The sequence below is a fragment of the Ictidomys tridecemlineatus genome, chromosome 11 (assembly GCF_052094955.1).
Source record: "Ictidomys tridecemlineatus isolate mIctTri1 chromosome 11, mIctTri1.hap1, whole genome shotgun sequence".
In the NCBI taxonomy this organism is placed as follows: Eukaryota; Metazoa; Chordata; class Mammalia; order Rodentia; family Sciuridae; genus Ictidomys; species Ictidomys tridecemlineatus.
In genome coordinates, this window is record NC_135487.1 from 107,642,473 (window position 1) to 107,659,715 (window position 17,243).

The following is a 17,243-nucleotide window of genomic DNA, read 5'->3' on the forward strand; positions in this document are numbered from 1 at the left end:
TATATTTAATTATCTTTTTGAGGAATTTGTTTATTGTAATTTGTCAGGTTTATTTATTTTTAATTAATTAATTTTACAGTAGAATGCATTTTGACATATTGTACAGAAATGGAGCACAACTTCTCATTCCTCTGGTTGTACATGGTGCAGAGTCCCTCCAGTAGTGTAATCATACATGTATATAGGGTAATAATGTCTATCTCATTCTATTGTCCTTCCCATCCCCGTAGCCTCATCCTTCCTCTTACCACACCTCTATTAAATTTATTTTATAGAATTGTTTATGGTATTATTTTATTTTCCTATTGATACCTGTTTGGTTTGTAGTGATGTGTTTACTATTTTAGTCCTGATATTGGTAATTTGTGTTTTTCTCTTTTTGATTCTTCCTAAAGGTTTGCCAATTTGTTTTTTTCTAATAACTCCTTCTTTTATTTCCTTTGTTTTTATGTTCAATTTCTTATGTTTTATTTCTTATGTTTGTTCATTTGTTTATTTAATTTTGGTATCAGGGGTTGAACCCCAGGGATCCTTAACCACTGAGCCACATTCCCAGCCTACTTTTTAAATTTTTTAAAAATTTTTTAATTTTGAGGTAGTCTTGCTAAGTTGCTGAGGCTTGCTTTGAACTTGCCATCCTCCTGCCTCAGCCTCCTGAACTGTGGGGATTATAGAGATATTGCCCCAGTCCTGTGTTTATTATTTCCTTCCTTTTGCTTGCTTTTGATTCGTTTTGCTCTTATTTTCTAAATTTCTTAGGTGGGAGCTTAGATTATTGATTTAAAGTTTTCTTTCTTTTTTTTAGAATACATGCATTTATTCATGAAACTGTTCTGATTCTTTTTCATGAAACTTTCTGATTCTCAGCTAAGCTTAGCTATATCTTACAAATTTTGATATATTGCATTTTCATTTTCACTCTTTTTAAAAATGTATTTTTTAAAACTTTAGACTTCCTCATTGACATACAGTAGATTATTTAGAAGTGTATTGTTTAGTTTCTATGCCATTAGAGATTTTCTATTATCTTTGTTACTGATTTCTAGTTTGATTCCATTGTAACCATACTCTGTATAACTTCAGTTCTTTTACATTTGTTAAGAATTCTTTTATGACCCTCCTGTGGGTTTGATTGATTATGTATATTGTTATATTTTCTTTGGGCACTTGAAAAAAAATGTGTATTCTGCTGCTGTTGATTAGATCCTGTTGTTTGTTGGTTGTATAACAAAATACTTAGTGGCTGAAAAACAACACAAATTTATTATCATACAGTTCTGGAGAATCAGAAGCTCAAAATGAATTTTTTGGACTAACTTCACCTTGAAGTTTGGTATGTCTATTCTTTCTGGAGACTCTCAAGAGAAAATATGTTCCTTGTCTTTTTCAGCTTTTAGAGACCACATGCATTTCTTGGCTTGTGTTGCCTTCCTCAGATTATTCAACTTGTCACATTTTCTAATGTAATTTGGAGTTTCCTGCCGTTCTTTTAGGAGGTCCTTTGTGAGTATGTTGAGTCTGTCTGAATAAAACAGTGTAATCTTCATATCTTAAGATCCTTATTCATACCTGCAAAGACTTTTGTGTGTAAGGTAACATTTTCACATATTCTAGGGAGTAGAACATCATAATTTTTGAGAGTTTTTTATTCTTTAGTGTTGAGGCCTTCTTTAATCTTGATTTTTTTTTGTCTTAATTTCTTTTTTTAAAATATATATATTTTAATATTTATTTTTAGGTGTAGATGGACACAACACAATGCCTTTATTTTTATGTGGTGCTGAGGATCGAACCTGGTCCTGCTTTACCGCTGAGCCATTACAATCCCAGCCAATTGTCTTAATTTTTCTGTAGTTTATATATAGAGGAATGTTGAAGTCTCCAAATATAATGTGGATTTGTGTGTCTTTTTCAGTTGTAACAGTTCATGTTTTGTTTTGCAGCTTTTTTATTTGTGTATACTTATACTAAGATTGCTATGTCTTTTTGATTATGGACCTTTTATCATTATATAATCTCTTTTTCTAGTAATTTCTTGCTTTGATGTCTGTTATGTATGTTACTTGATTTAATGTTGTCATTCTTGCTTTCCTTTGACTAATAGTTATACGTTTTATCTTTTTCCAACCTTTTACTTTCAAACTATCTGTTGTTATATATGAAATAAGATTTTAGTAGCTAGCATATAGTTCAGTTGCTTTTTAAAAACCCAGTATGCTTAGCTCTTTATTTTAATTTTTACATGTATATTATTTACATTTAATGTAATTACTGGTATAGAAAGGCTTAAAGTCTGTTCTTTTTCCCTCTTATTTTTATTTTTCTAATTTTTTCTTTTCAATCTTCCTGAGGGCTACTTGAATTTTTTTTTTTTTTTAGAATCCTGTTTGTACTTTTTTTTTCTTGTGTGTCTCTATACAGACTTTTAAAAAAATATTTTGTTTTTTTAGTTGTAGGTGGACATAATGCCTTTGTTTTTATTGATTTGTTTTTATGTGGAGCTGAGAATCAAACTCAGTGCCTCTAGATTAGCACTCTATCACTGAGCCACAACCGCAGCCCCTCTCTACAGTCTTTTAAAAGTGGCTGCTCTTGGTAATGATAACAACACAATCTACTGACATCATTATTTTTCAAGTTTAAGTACAGAGTTCTTTACTTATTGTTTTACATCTTTTACCATTCCCATTTGTAATAGAATTGTTTTCAATATTTCCTTTATACACATTTAGAACCACATCATACAGTATTATAATTTTTTTTGCTTTCAGTATAATACATAACTTAGAAAACTCAAGAAGTGAAGGAAAACCTACAATATTTACCTGTATTTTTGTTTATCATGTTCTTTTCCGATGTTCACAATTGTCTTTTCACTGTTTCTTTATTAGAGGACTTATTGTAGTTATTGTTTAGGGACGTCTGCTTGCAAATTCAGTTCATTTTCCTTTATCTGGGAATGTTGTAATTTTTTTTTCCTTTTTTTAAATAGGATTCTTTCTGGTTGATAGGTATTTCTTTCAGCTGGGTGCAGTGAGGCACGCCTGTAATCTCAGGAGCTCGGGAGGCTGAGACTTCAAAGCCAGCCTCAGCAATGGCAAGGCGCTAAGCAACTCAGTGAGACCCTGTCTCTCTATAAAATTCAAAAAGGCTGGGAATGTGGCTCAGTGATAAATTCCCCTTGAGTTCAATCCACAGTACCAAAAAAAAAAAAAAAAAAGTAGATTTTTTTTTTTCGTCATTTAAAACATATTGTGGCCAGGTGCAATGCCAGCTGCCTTATTGATTGAGGCAGGAGGATTGCAAGTTCAAGACCAGCCTTGGCAACTCGGCAAGACCGTGTCTTTAAAAGAAAAAAAAAAAAAAAAAGAATTAAGGGTTAGGGGATGTAGATCTTTGTTAAATTATATTTAGATCAATCCCAATGACCAAAAAAATACAATGTACCAGCAAACACCCATACTCTGCTACATCCTTCTGACTTCCATGATTCTGATAAGAAATTCATTGTTATCTAATTGTTTTCTCCCTGTGTGTGAGGTCTTCATCACTGGCGTCTTTTAAGATTCTTTGCCTTTAGTTTTTAGAATTTTAAATATGTGTATTGTTGTATTTCTTTGACCTTAGTCTCTGAGATTTGCTAAGATTCTTGCATCTTATGTATTTTCCAAAATTGGGGGAATTTTCATCTGTTATTTCTTTGAATATTTTTTAGCCTTGCCTTCTTTCTCTTGTCCTTCAGGAATTCTTGATGACATGAAAAGTTAGATATTTTGTTGTTTTTATATTCCCTCAGATCCCTAAAATTCTGCTAATTTATTTTTAATACTTTTTAGTTGTAGATGGACACAATGTTTTTATTTTTATGTGGTGCTGAGGATCAAACCCAGTAGCTCACACATGTGAGGCAGGTGCTCTACCACTGAGCTACAGCCCCAACCCTCTAATTTATTTTTCATTCTGTCTGCTCTCTGTTGTTCAGATTTGCTAATTTTTTTTAATGGTACAGGGGCTTGAACCCAGGGGTGCTTTACAACTGAGCTAAATCCTCAGTCCTGCTTATTTTTTATTTTGAGACAGGGTCTTATTAAGTTGCTTAGGACTTCACTAAATTGAGAGAGTGAGAGAGAGAGAGAGAGAATTTTTAATATTTATTTTTCAGTTTTCGGTGGACACAACATCTTTGTATGTGGTGCAGAGGATCGAACCCGGGCCGCACGCATGCTAGATGAGCGCGCTACCGCTTGAGCCATATCCCCAGCCCTTCACTAAATTGTTGAGGGGCCTCAAGCTTGTAACCCTTCTGCCTTAGCCTCCTAAGTTGCTAGTTTTTATTGTCCTGTCTTCTAGTTCACTGATTCTTTCTTTTGTCCCCTCTTGTTTTCTTTTTTCGTCACTGAGCCTGTCCATGGAGCTTTTTATTTGGTTATTGTATATTTTTTGTTGTTGTTGTTCAAAAAATTGTTACCCTAACTCTTCAGTCTTTTAGGATAAGGTAATTTTTCCCTCTCTTGTAGCTTTACATCTATTTATTTATCTTTGATTTTTTAGTAGTTACAATAATATATTTTAAGGTATAGTTTAGTTTTGTTTTATGGCTCCTTGAAAGTATAAATTAGTATCCTTTATTATTGTTTCCCAAAAATTCTTGGTAATCCCTTCAGATGTTGTACGCATTCTATTTCTCACTTTTTCTGAGTAAAAAAAAAAATTAAAAAATGAGTAAAACTACTGTTAATTTTCTGACTTTATCAGCTGTGCCAATCTTCATTTTTTTTTTTAAATAGCTTGTCTTTGTCTTATTTTGGCTAAAGTCTGTTGATTTATCTCATGATTCACTAATTCTCTTATTTGTTTTTAACCCATTATGAAACTCTCCTTAATTTTTAGTTACTGAGATGTTTAGTTACTGAAATGTCGTTATTCTTTTCAATGCTACTATTCTACTTTATATAGTTTTATGTTTTTCAGGATTTTCAAAATATCTTTAAATATAATAAGTATCACTGTTTTATAGTTTCATTTTGATAATTCTTTATCTTAAATGTCTGGGTCCTCATCCTGTATTTTGTTTCTGATAGTTTTTAGTTTGGACTGTTTTCTTGTAAGCCTTGTTCTCTTTGATTTTATGCGCATTGTTTTTTAACCTGAAGAACTATTTGTAAGAATACTTTAAGGTATGTCCAATATGTAGATAACTTCTCCTGGGAGGATTTGCCTTTACTTATGCCATCTACATGGTATCTGTGTTCATTTGGGACCACCTTAAGTTAGTTTCAAAACTTGGGTTCCCTGAACAACTCATTTGATAGCAATCTGGCCTACAAATCTGCCTCTAATTTGCTTTTGCCTCTTACATTGAGTTTCTCAGATTATTGTACAGAAATTTTTTTACTCTATTTTTTGCCTTTTAATATTTCTTTTCTTTATCTTATCATAATTTCAAGTCAGATTTCAACTTTGCCAGGATCGCATATGTCCTCAGTATAAAAAGCAGGCTTTTTTTTTTTTTTTTTTTTTTTTTTGTGGTGCTAGGGATTGAATCCAGTGCTAGGAAAGCATTGTATCACTCAGCTACATCCCCATCCCTTTCTGTTTGCTTTTGACCTGGTACAATCTTGTTACTTTGTCAGGAGTGTTATGCCTTTAATATTCTTTGTACTTAATCCTGAATTTTTACTCCTTCTTAGTGGTGTAAACAGCCAACAGTGCAGTTTTTAATTTCAGTTTAACATATCATTTGTAGACATTTTATTTAGTTTATTGATAACTTCCTTTTCATTTTTAAAGAAGGTAAAAATACTTATTTTTTATTCCATAGCTAGTAATTTTGACATCTGAACTCTTTGTAACTCCAAGATGGCTTTTATACTATACCAGATTCTGCTCTTGTTGCCTTGCTTCCCTTGTGTTTTTGGATCATGAGGTGGTATAACTTCATCTGTGGATCCAGAAGATGTAATTTTATCTTCTGGACTAGAACTTAAGAATGTTTTTATAGGGAAAACTTGCATTTGAATCTTTTGGCATCCTAGGGGAACTGAGGAGCACTTCAAATTTAAGTTTTGGCTTGGAAAATCATTTTTAATTCCCATGTGTGCCTAAAGGCTGGTTTTGTGATTATGATGTAGTCTGGTAGATCATAATGTCTATCATTAGTATTTATTTCATATAGTCTGGTGATAGTCTTATAGTCATAATGAACACCACAGTTGTTAGTCATTATTGTCCTCTCTCCTGATGTACTTTTCTTATGTTTTTTATACTCAGAATAAGACCAGTGACCTTTTCATTCTATGCATTTTCCCCCCAGAATGGAACTTTAAAAAAAATAAAACCTGAGGCAACATTCTATTATTTAACATCCTTAATTGTTTTGCATGGTCTTCGTGGCTTATAAAGCAAAAGATTCTAAGCAAGTCATATAAATCCTATTCTAATTTTATTATCTTTCTAATCATAACTGTGATGACTCCTCCCTTATCCTTTATCACTTTTAAAATTAACATGTAATAATTGCATATATTTGTGGAGTCCAGTGTGATAATTCAATACATGTATACAATTTAGACCCCCTTATACTTTAAGACATATAACTGAAATACATTTCATTTAGACTCCAGAATGTATTATCCAGTCTCTTCTATTTTTGCCTTTGTACACTTTACCTGTTTGTAATTTCTTTTTTCTCCTAACTCCTGTTATTATTTTTTTTTTTTTGGCGGGGGTCAGTGGGTGGGAGGGTAACTGGGGAATGAACTCAGGGGCACTTGACCACTGAGCCACATCTCCAGCCCTATTTTGTATTTTATTTAGAGTCAAGGTCTCACAGAGTTGTTTAGTGCCTCACTTTTTGCTGAGACTATCTTTGAACTCAAAGTATCCTCTTGCCTCAGCCTCCTGAGCCACTGGGATTACCGGTGTGTTATCACCACACCAAGCTAACTCCTATTATTATTACCAATTCTTAATTTCTTTAAAATATTTCAACTCAACTCTCATTTTCTAGAAGCCTTCCCTGAACTTTTCCTCTTTATCCCTGCCTCCCTTAACCTCTACCCCTGTTGATCTATTTTGCTTAAGTGTTCTCTGCATATACCCATCAACACTTGCAATTGTTTGTCTACCTGGCTAATTGTATTATAAATACTATGAATATTAAAGTCAATTTTCTTGTATATATCACCATTTTCATCATCATAATAGTTGTTAGCCTTTATTGATTATATACTATATACTGTAATTAAGGATTTTAAATTGTATTATCTTGAAGCATTCAAGATATGAATAATATTTATGATTCTAATGTTCCAGGGAAAATTAGAGTCAAACTGATTCAGTCATGATCAAGGCCAGGTAGCTAGAATAAGAAGATGTAATATAACTTGAATTCAAAGAAGATGATGAACTTCTTTCCTCTCCTAGAGTGTATATGAGGTATAAAAATGATGCACCTGTTGGATATGTGGCATATGCTTGAAATCCCAGCTCCTTGGAAGGCTGAGGCAGAAGAGTTATAAAATTCTAGGTCAGCCTATGAGCAATTCAGTGAGATCTTGTCTCAAAATTTTAAAGTGGAAGGGCTGGGGATATAGCTCAGTTGGTAGAGTACTTGCCTCACATGCACAAGTCTCTCGGTTCAATCCACAGCGCGCACACACATACAAAATTAAGGTGAAAAAAAGAATGGGAGATGCTTGCCTAGCATGCACAAGGCTCTGGTTCAATATCTAGTACCAAAAAATAAAAAAAAAAATGCATACGTATAAAACACATATATACTAGTACCTGAGACTTAGAATTTAATAAACATTAGCCATTAAGTGGGGCCAAAAGCTTTTTTCATAACTTAATATTCAAATGAAGGAATGTAATAGTTGATATTTATAATAGAAAACTAAAAATGACAACTGAGTGAGGCCCTAGATAACTTAGTGAGACTCTGTCTCAAAAAATAAAAGGTTTGGGGATATGGCTCAGTGGTTAAGTGCCCCTGGTTTCAGTTCCTGATAACGAACAAACAAAAAGCTAAAAATGAATATAGACAATCATGAAAATAAAATAATAATTTCACCATTAGGTTATGAGTTGCTTTTAATATTTTAGTATGTATCTTTTCCTTTTATATGCATTGTTTACATAATACTATTTTTAAAAACTCTTTAATTGTAGATAAACATACAGTATCTTTATTTATTTTTATGTGGTACTGAAGATTGAACCCAGTGCCTCAACATATGCAAGGCAAGAGCTTTACCACAGCGCTACAGCCCCAGCTGTAAAATATTTAAAATACTATTTTGAACTGCCCTTTAATTCAGTTATTTTATTAATTTCTTTCCAAAATAAAAAACAATTAGTTATAGATGGACACATACCTTTATTTATTTTTATGTGGTGCTGAGGATGCCTCACATGTGCTAGAAAGTGCTCTACCTAGCCCTGTATCTAGATTCTTGATCAATAAATACTGTATTATCTTTTACTAGTTACATGGTATATTATCCCATTTATATACCATCATTATTTAATATATTTATTTTTTGATATTTAGGTTTTTTTCCAGTTTCTAAATTTAGCACTGACAATCTTTAAATATTCATCTTTGATGAATTCCCACAGGGAATTGACCAAGCATTTTGTGATGAAAATCAACAGCAATAAAAAACAAAGGCCCAAACCATCTTTTTGATGACTTAATGTACGGGTTTTTCCCATAGTTAGTTAAGATATTTGAGCTGAGGTGCTGAACCTCACTGAGTCTTGTATACTCTAAAATAGTGATAAAACTTCTCTTCTATTTCTAAAGCATATTCTTAATAATGAATGAAACAGTGCATGATATATGTAAGCTGTCTGATACAAATACAAATAAGGGAAGTCTCTTAATCCACCTACCAGAGTTGCTTCCTCTTATATGTCTGTTTGATGCTATTGTAAATTATAAATATTTAATAGGTTTAAAAATAATTAGTCTTTGAGTTCTTTGATCAAAAAAGTTTGATTAAAATTAGTGTGTCTATAGTCACACAATTCTCCCATTTTGGACTGTGTTGTCTAATGGAGGAAAAAGTAATTGTTACAAGTAACAATTAGTTTTCTTGGTATGTATTTTCTACTAAGTACTACCTTTTTATAACCTTCTTTTTTAGAATTACAGAATGAAAGCTTAAAAGAATCAAATGAGAAGAAGGACCTTTTGACATCAGAACTAGAAGATGTTAAAATGTCTTTGCAAATAAGTGTGGTATGATTTAAAAACTGACTAGGTGTAGTAAATCTCACATTATCAATAATGAACAAATATTTATTGAATATAATACTATGTATAAGAACCCTGAGCTTCAAATAGAGAAGAAAATACCAGTCTACAAAATGCTTATAATTTAGTCAGAGACAATGGATAAAAACACATCAAAAATATAAGTGAAATACAGGATCAAGCTGGGTATACCAACAGTGATTTAGGGTAATAAATTACTATAATAGTTCTAAGAATTGAAATAACTCTGTGGGTTGGATTGGTTAGGAAGATTCCATGGAGAAATTGGAGCTATAGGTGGGATTTGAAAAATGGTGATTTTAAATAATAAGTGGGTGGGTATTCTACGGGGAGTGGAAGGGTTGATGAATAGGAAGAAGTTAAGAGCGAAAAAGGCAGCAAACTTATAGAATCTGATAACGTCAGGTTTTTTTTTTTTTTCTTAAGGCCTTTGAATTATTGCTTTGGTTTTGTACTTATTTTAGAGTACTCAGAAAGCTTCAGAGGAAAATTTACAGATGGCAACAAAAAAAATATGTCAGCTCACTGAAGAAAAAGAAGCTCAAATGGAAGAACTTAATAAAGCCAAAGCTGCCCATTTAGTTGTGATTACTGATCTTAAAACAACTATCTCTAACTTGGAGGAATTATTGAGAACAGAACAGCAAAGGTGAACTATTTCTTATTTTAAATGAATAAAAACAATTTGCTTCTAATATTCAGTACCATTTCTGTTCATTGTCATCTGCTGTGTAATTCCTGTAACAACTACAGCCAACTCTTTTTTTTAATGTATAAAGTAAGAATAATTTTTTTTTGGTATTTGGTAGGCAGATATCCCATCCCAGGATAAGATTTAAAAGCAGGTATTCTTTAGGATAGTTCCCATGCATTTTTTACCATAGAGTCAAGCTTTATCCACAAACTTTTAAGTGCTGATATAGAAATAGAACATATTTATTTTTATTGGCACATTTTAATTGCACAGAATGGTGTGTTACACTGGTTACAACATATCTATTGAAACTATGGATTATTATTAGCTTCATAGGAATAATTTCTGGGCTGGGAAGTTTGTTTCACTGGGGTCTATAACCTTATATCTGCTTTATAAACTTTGTAACTATTCTGGATAGAGTAGGTAGTACTCTATATTTATTAAATTAATGGATATGATTATCTGTGTGTAAAATATTCATTTGCATTTCATCTAAATAGCAGTTTGTATAAAACTTGAGTGTTTAAGCCTAACTCTGTTTTTCTTGATATTAAGAAAGTATTCAAATAAAGCTGTGTTATGAAACCTGGTAAATATTTCTGTCTCATTAGCTTTGGGTTAATAAAATTTGGGAGGGTAGAGGAGAGGAACAGATCTATCTCCCAAGTCATAGCCTGGGCCTACCAGTATTTCTTTTGTATGTGTCTTTTTCTTTTATTTGTATTGTTTACATAAATACTGTTTAAATTTGCCATTTTATTCTGTTATTTTATTAATATCCAAATTCTTGATTAATAAAATAAGGACTGTATATCATTTTCAGTAGCTACATGGTGTACTATCCCATTTATGTACCATTGTAATTTAATCTTACTGATTATGCATAGTAAAGGAAGAAAATTAGCTCTTCTAGTTTTCCATATTCTTACATATTCTTTATTGACCTATCCAGGAAATTTTCAAATTTTAAAATTGTGAGTTACCTTAGATTCATTTGTTCCAATTATCTTAATTTTGTAGTTTGCAAAAACCAGAAAGTCAGCAAAAGCAAGAAAATTATACATGTTTTGCAATTTGGATTGTTCCTTAGGCAGAATTTAGTATCATAATAATTATGTTCAGTCTCAAAGTTCTAAAATAGATTAATTTGATTATCAATAGTTAAGAGACAAATTATAATCATAACCTTAAGGTTTCGTGTAGATGTAATAAATGTACAATAATGTTTATAATAGTCATATTTTTATAATAGTGATATTTTAAAACGCTATATAGATATTCAATAAATGTTTACTAATTGAGTGGTTGAATCTATTCTAAGAAACTATACTAGTTTTAGATATTAGATGTATTCTGATAAAAATATTTTACATTGCAAAATAATATGTCTTACAAGATTGGGAAAAAATGAAGATCACCTGAAAGAACTTACCATGGAGCTTCAGAAGAAATCAAATGAACTGGGTAAGATTTAGAGAATATAACATTTATTTTGATAATATTGGCTAATTATGAAAACATAATTGAATATAGAAAGTTAAAATTTTTTTAAACATTTTTAGTTGTAGACAGACATTAAATCTTTATTTATTTATTTTTATATGGTGCTGAGGATTGAACCCAGTGCCAGTGCCTCACGTTTGCTAGGTGAGCACTCCACCACTGAGCTACAGCCCCAACTCCGGTAATTTAAATCTTGAAGACAATTCACTTTCATTATTTAGGTCATAGATATCTGGAAATGTAAATAGCCTAAGAGATGTTTGTATTCTCTTTTCCTTATTCTAAGATTCATAGACCTTAATAATGCTTGGTAAGAAATGTCTATATATTTTAACTGAATTTTAAAATTTAATCATTTATGTTGGATTATGAACTTTTTATATAAAAACCTGGTCCTATGTTATATGTTATCTACAACTTTCATGTCTAAAGAGAGCATTTGTTGTAGATTAAGGAATAATTTTTATTCTTAAAATATCTTTAATGGATATTTATTTGTAACAGTTCAGCTCAGTATTGAAATTAAGTGGCTGATGTAAGTCATATTACAAATTCAGTGAACAGTGTGATTTTCTCATAATAATGCATTATGAGAAGTTTGAATAAGAAATTCTAGAATTATGAAACAATACTGTGCGTTTTTTAGTATTGTCTATATGTTGTGGGAACATATAGAGGAAGTCAAATACCGTGTCCTTGTGACATTTCTAATTATTATGAGAAAAAGTTTGAACATAGGAAACATTGAGATCAGTGGTGTCCAAAATGAAGGATTAGCAAGAATTATATTAGGGGAAGGGAAGAAAATATTAAAAATTCTATTTGTTCTTATGTTTTATAATGAAAATAATACATATTTATATTATAACAGTATAAAATATGTCTTTGTATTTTTTATGTTTTTCTATATTTGGGGTAAATGCTCAGTGATTTCTATTGTCGGAGCTGTTTAAATGCTGATGCCAAAAGGAAGCCAAAATGAATCTTGGGTTGCATAGTTGGGAAAGGATTTATGGAAGAGGTAGATTTTAAAAGTAGACCGTAAGAGTCTTTGGATAGTTGTAGAGGATGATGGGGTGAATGTAGAAAGTTTTGTATTTGGAAAAGTAACATTAACAATCACATAGGGTCTCAATATAGCTTATTTCCTTCTTTGGGTAGTAGTGTAGTTCTCAAACCGAAATCTTGGAATTTCTTCTTTCTCCTTTTAGCTTCACATCTAGTTGGTTTTTTAGTTGCTGCTATTGTAATTTTTAATATATAATTTATAATATAATTTGAGAGATTTTAACTCTGAAATAACTTTTGAATTTTTCCCTTTCCCCTATGCCCACAAACAAAATAATGCAATATGTTAGAGTAATATGACCTAATTTAGATTTGGTGATCAGGGGTGGTCTTTGTCTGAGTCTAAAAAATAACTGAGATTTAAAATATTAGGGGAAACTTGGGTACCAGGGAGAACTTGATATGGAGAGGAATGAAATGAACTCAGGGAGGTGAATCAGGTAGGTTCAAGGAAAGGAATTTTTATTCCAACAGTGAAGGAAAATCATCAAGAGATTTTGACTTTTTTTTTTTTAAAGCTCACTGTATCTTCTGTATGTCAGATAAATTTGGTGGTGTGTGAAGAGTGTAGGTAATGAGGAAAAAAGCAGAAGCAGAGAAATGGGCTTAGAGGCTATTTGAGTAGTCTAGGCATGAGAGAATATTGTTTTAAAATGGAATATCATACTTCTGCTGTTTCTTCTGATGGGCTATTTATATTTAATCTGAGGATGGCTTGTCATTTTTAGCTCTGAAAAGTTTTCATCTATTATTTCTTCTAAATGTTAATGTTTTCTCTCAGAAGTTTTGATGGATAGTTTGGAAATTTTGGATCTAGCCTTTGTATTTTTTAATATTTTGTTTTATACCGTCTCCTTCTTTGTTCTTTTCCCTAAATTTTGGAGGACTTTTTTTTAACTTCTCCCCTACTAATTAAATCTTTTACTATGTTTATTTTGCTGTTTTAAAATCTCAGTTGCCAAATGTTAAATTCTGAGAGCACTAGATAACCTATTTCAGCATCATAGTATTCTGTTGGAACATATTACACTTAACAAAACATCTACTTTTGTTGGCTCTATTAATTCTTTCTCTTTGAGTTGTAGTTTCTCTTAGTTGAATTTGGAGACTGTCTTTCATAGTTTTACTCATATTCACAGATTGTTGATATCTGACTTTTTACTCATTGAATTACGTAAGAATTTATATTTACCCACACATAATGAGAATGATTCTTCTGATTCTGGGAACTAGAGGCAGGTACAAGGAGAGATGGGTATGGTAGCTTGTCTTTTGGTATAAGGGATGTTTATCTTGCTTAGGGATCATGAGGTATTTGGGGCACTGCTGTGTTCCTTTGACAACAATTCTTATGATTTTTGTTTTTTGAGGAAGAAGGTCTGATAACCTGGTTCAGTTGTTCTACTCAGTTTTCATTGAATTAGTGCAAGTTATTTTCCCCCAAGGATTCTTTGGCTTTCTGGTTTGTTAATGGTAGGCTGTCTTGTTTTAATAATGTTGTTTGCGTGTGTGTGTGTGTGTGTGTGTGTGTGTGTGTGTGTGAGAGGTCTTTTTAAAATTTTTTTAGAGTGTGTAGAGACATGCTATTGCATTGTTTTCAGTCCTTAGATTTTAAAACATTACATACTTTAACTTAAAATGAAACTTTTGCTTAAATAGGCTTTGCATGTTATAGATTTCTTTTTTTTAGATTATATATTGATATGTCATATTCTGTTGACTTTTCCTTAAAGATTGTGGGCAATTATTGGAAGTGGTTTTTAAAAATGTATAGAGTCTGATAAATTTTCAGTAATTCTATTATATTTCTAATAATCAATAACCCATAATTGTGAGGAAAGACAATATTTGAGATCCAGTATATTTTTAGGTGACAACTGGACATCACTAGGGAAGGAAGGTTATTAACAAGAAAAAAACAATAAAAGAGGAGTTAGAGAGGAAACAGGAAATATAAATAATGCAAGGTCTTGATAAAGGGAAAATAGTATCAAATACTATCAAGCTTCATAATGATGAAAACTGATAAGTTACATCATAAAATGGTTATGTTAACCTTTGAGATCATAATTTTATTCATGTCATGGAGATAGGCATTAGTTTTGCATAAATTTAAGAAAGAAATGTGTAGCTAACAAAATTTGCGGAACAAAATGAGAAATCTGACAGTGTAAAGCATACCTTCTCCCCTGCTCCCCCGCAATACTGGGGAATGAATCCCATGCCTTGCGTACACTAGGTAAGCACTCTGCAACTGAATTACACCCCCAGCCCTCTGATGGTAGCTTGGAAGGGCAGAAAGATTAATTATTATTTGTTTTATATTCAAATGGGGTTTTTAGATGGAATAGGAAAAATAAGATTCCTCTACATAGAGTTGGTACATGTTAGTAATAGAGCAGATAAAGTCTAAGAGGAGGTGGGAATGTTGAAATCCAAAGTACAAGATCAGAGTTAGCTTGAGGAAAGATAACTTCATTTAAGTTTGGAGTGAAGATTTAGGTTAGGTAGATTTAACTAGGTATTGATGAGTTGAAGATAAAGGTACATACTGACTTCATTTACAATATATTTTATGTAGGTACATTGTTCATTTTGCTTTGTGAACATTTGGCTCATTTAGCTGTGGAATTAATTTATAAAAACATTACTATTAATATTTATCCATTATTACTTTAGTTAGTTAATTTGGAATCTGTGCTTCTTCTGTGTTTTATAGTACTTGAGTTGCATTAATCTTGTTTTTTCCCTTTCAGATAGCATCATTATTATTTATCCCCACTTTCCTATTCTTTTAATCCTGTTTTTAACACACTTATATTCTTTTGCTTATTTTAGAAGAGATGACTCAGTTTAAAAATAACAAAGAAGTAGAACTTGAAGAATTGAAAAAAATCTTGGTAAATATACCACCTTTCCTATTAGTATATAACATTTACTTTTCCAAAAAATATTGAATCCACTGATTTATACTCTTACACTGTAACTATTTTATATTAACTTTTTGGCTAAAATATAAAAATAATATTTGATCTTAAAGCTTCAATTTTATCTGTACCAGTTTTTATACATCTTGTTAACCGTCTTGTTCAACATGTTTATATTATTTAAATATGTGTTGGTGGCACATTTAAATAAATAAAATATGCATATTATATAACTATAAATTTAGTACATTGGAATATTATGCTGCAAAGATCAATCTGAAAAAATAGGCATGACATATATTCAGTACCCATATTTAGTGTTTGGGTAGAATAGTATTTAGTGAATTTGTAAGGCAAGGCTTCATTATATTTTAATTGATTTCAGTGTATGGAGCATGGATGTGTTGGTAAACATTTTCTTTTTTTTTTTCTTTTTGTGGTGCTAGGGATCAAAGTCAGGGCCTTGCAAATGCTAGGCCAGCACTCTACCACTGAGCTAAAAAACTCAATCTGGCATACTTTTTCTATAAAGGACTAGTAAAAATTTTAGACTTTGTGGGTTATGTATGATCTGTCTTAATTCTCTCCTCTTCCTTTTCTTTTTAATAACCATGTAGAAATCGTTCTTAGCTTAAGAGTCTACAAAAAGGGGCCACCAACTGGACTTGTCATGCAAGTCTATAGTTTTCTTGCCCCTGGTATAGGGGACAATATTGTTTGACTACAGATATGTAATTTTGTGTTTACTTGTTGCATTATCTGATTTTGCAACTCTTAATCCTTCTATCTCTTAGGAAACATTGTTTCCAAATGCTAAATCTTTCTCCACTGAATTGCTTTTGTACAAATTCTTATAACAATAATGTTTTTTTAGTTGTGTTTAAATTGCTAATGTATACTTCAAATGTCAAATGTTGTGTATTTACAAAACCTCTCTTGACACTCCAGGCTATGTATAAGTCTCCGTATGGCCTATTTCTATAGTACCCTGAATTTTTTTCTATTTAACACTTCTCACACATGAAATAAATTTATTTTCAATATAATTATTTAAGGTTTTGTTTATCTTTTAGGCTCCCTCTTAGTATAGTGACTGGTACATTTTATATGCTCATTAAATAAATAGTGGAGTGGGTGTTTATTTCAGTAAGGGCTGTGGGCCTATGTCCTACTTACTCTGTAATCCCAGTGCTTAGCAAGTGATGCTTGGTAAGCACTTTATACCTATTTGTTGGATGAATTCTAAAGCATTAATTTGGTATAGTAAATCTCTAAGATTCACTACTACACAGACAAGGACTAGCCTGGCATTTTGTTATATATGAACAGCAGTAGACCAATCAATACCTTGGTTCTTAGGATAAGAATGCCTTGATTGGTATCCAGCTAGCTCTTTATCTTCTAGCTGTATGACCTAGAATAATTTACCTGAACTCCTGATTGTTCTATTTTCCCCATCTATGAAATGGGACAAATAACTGTACATATTTAATAAGGGAGTTATGAAGGATAAATAAGGTTATTTATTAATCAAGGAAGCATTTGTTGTGTTACAATTTTTCTGTACTCTAGGTATACAGTGGAGAGTAAATGGATTTCATATCCTGCCTTCATGGAACTACAATTATCCAATAATCACTCATAAATACAATCAGCCATTCAGATGTAATATCACAATGGTGATATTAAAGGCAAAGGATTGGTTCACAGTGCAATGAGGCCCATAATGAAGGAATTTGAAGTAGTTAGAGAAGTCAGGAGAGGC

At 31.6% G+C, this 17,243-nt stretch overlaps 1 protein-coding gene across 4 annotated transcripts in view; it reads left to right on the top strand.

Moving 5' to 3' along the window:
• The window catches only part of Sycp1 (synaptonemal complex protein 1), a 127,323-nt gene that overhangs the window by 24,400 nt on the left and 85,680 nt on the right, over positions 1-17,243 (top strand). For all 4 annotated transcript variants that reach the window (XM_078027064.1, XM_040287346.2, XM_013362682.4 and 1 more), the window contains 4 exons: positions 9,153-9,247; positions 9,748-9,932; positions 11,377-11,444; positions 15,390-15,451. In XM_078027064.1, coding sequence (XP_077883190.1) covers positions 9,153-9,247; positions 9,748-9,932; positions 11,377-11,444; positions 15,390-15,451 — 410 coding nt within the window. The remainder of the gene's footprint in view (positions 1-9,152; positions 9,248-9,747; positions 9,933-11,376; positions 11,445-15,389; positions 15,452-17,243) is intronic.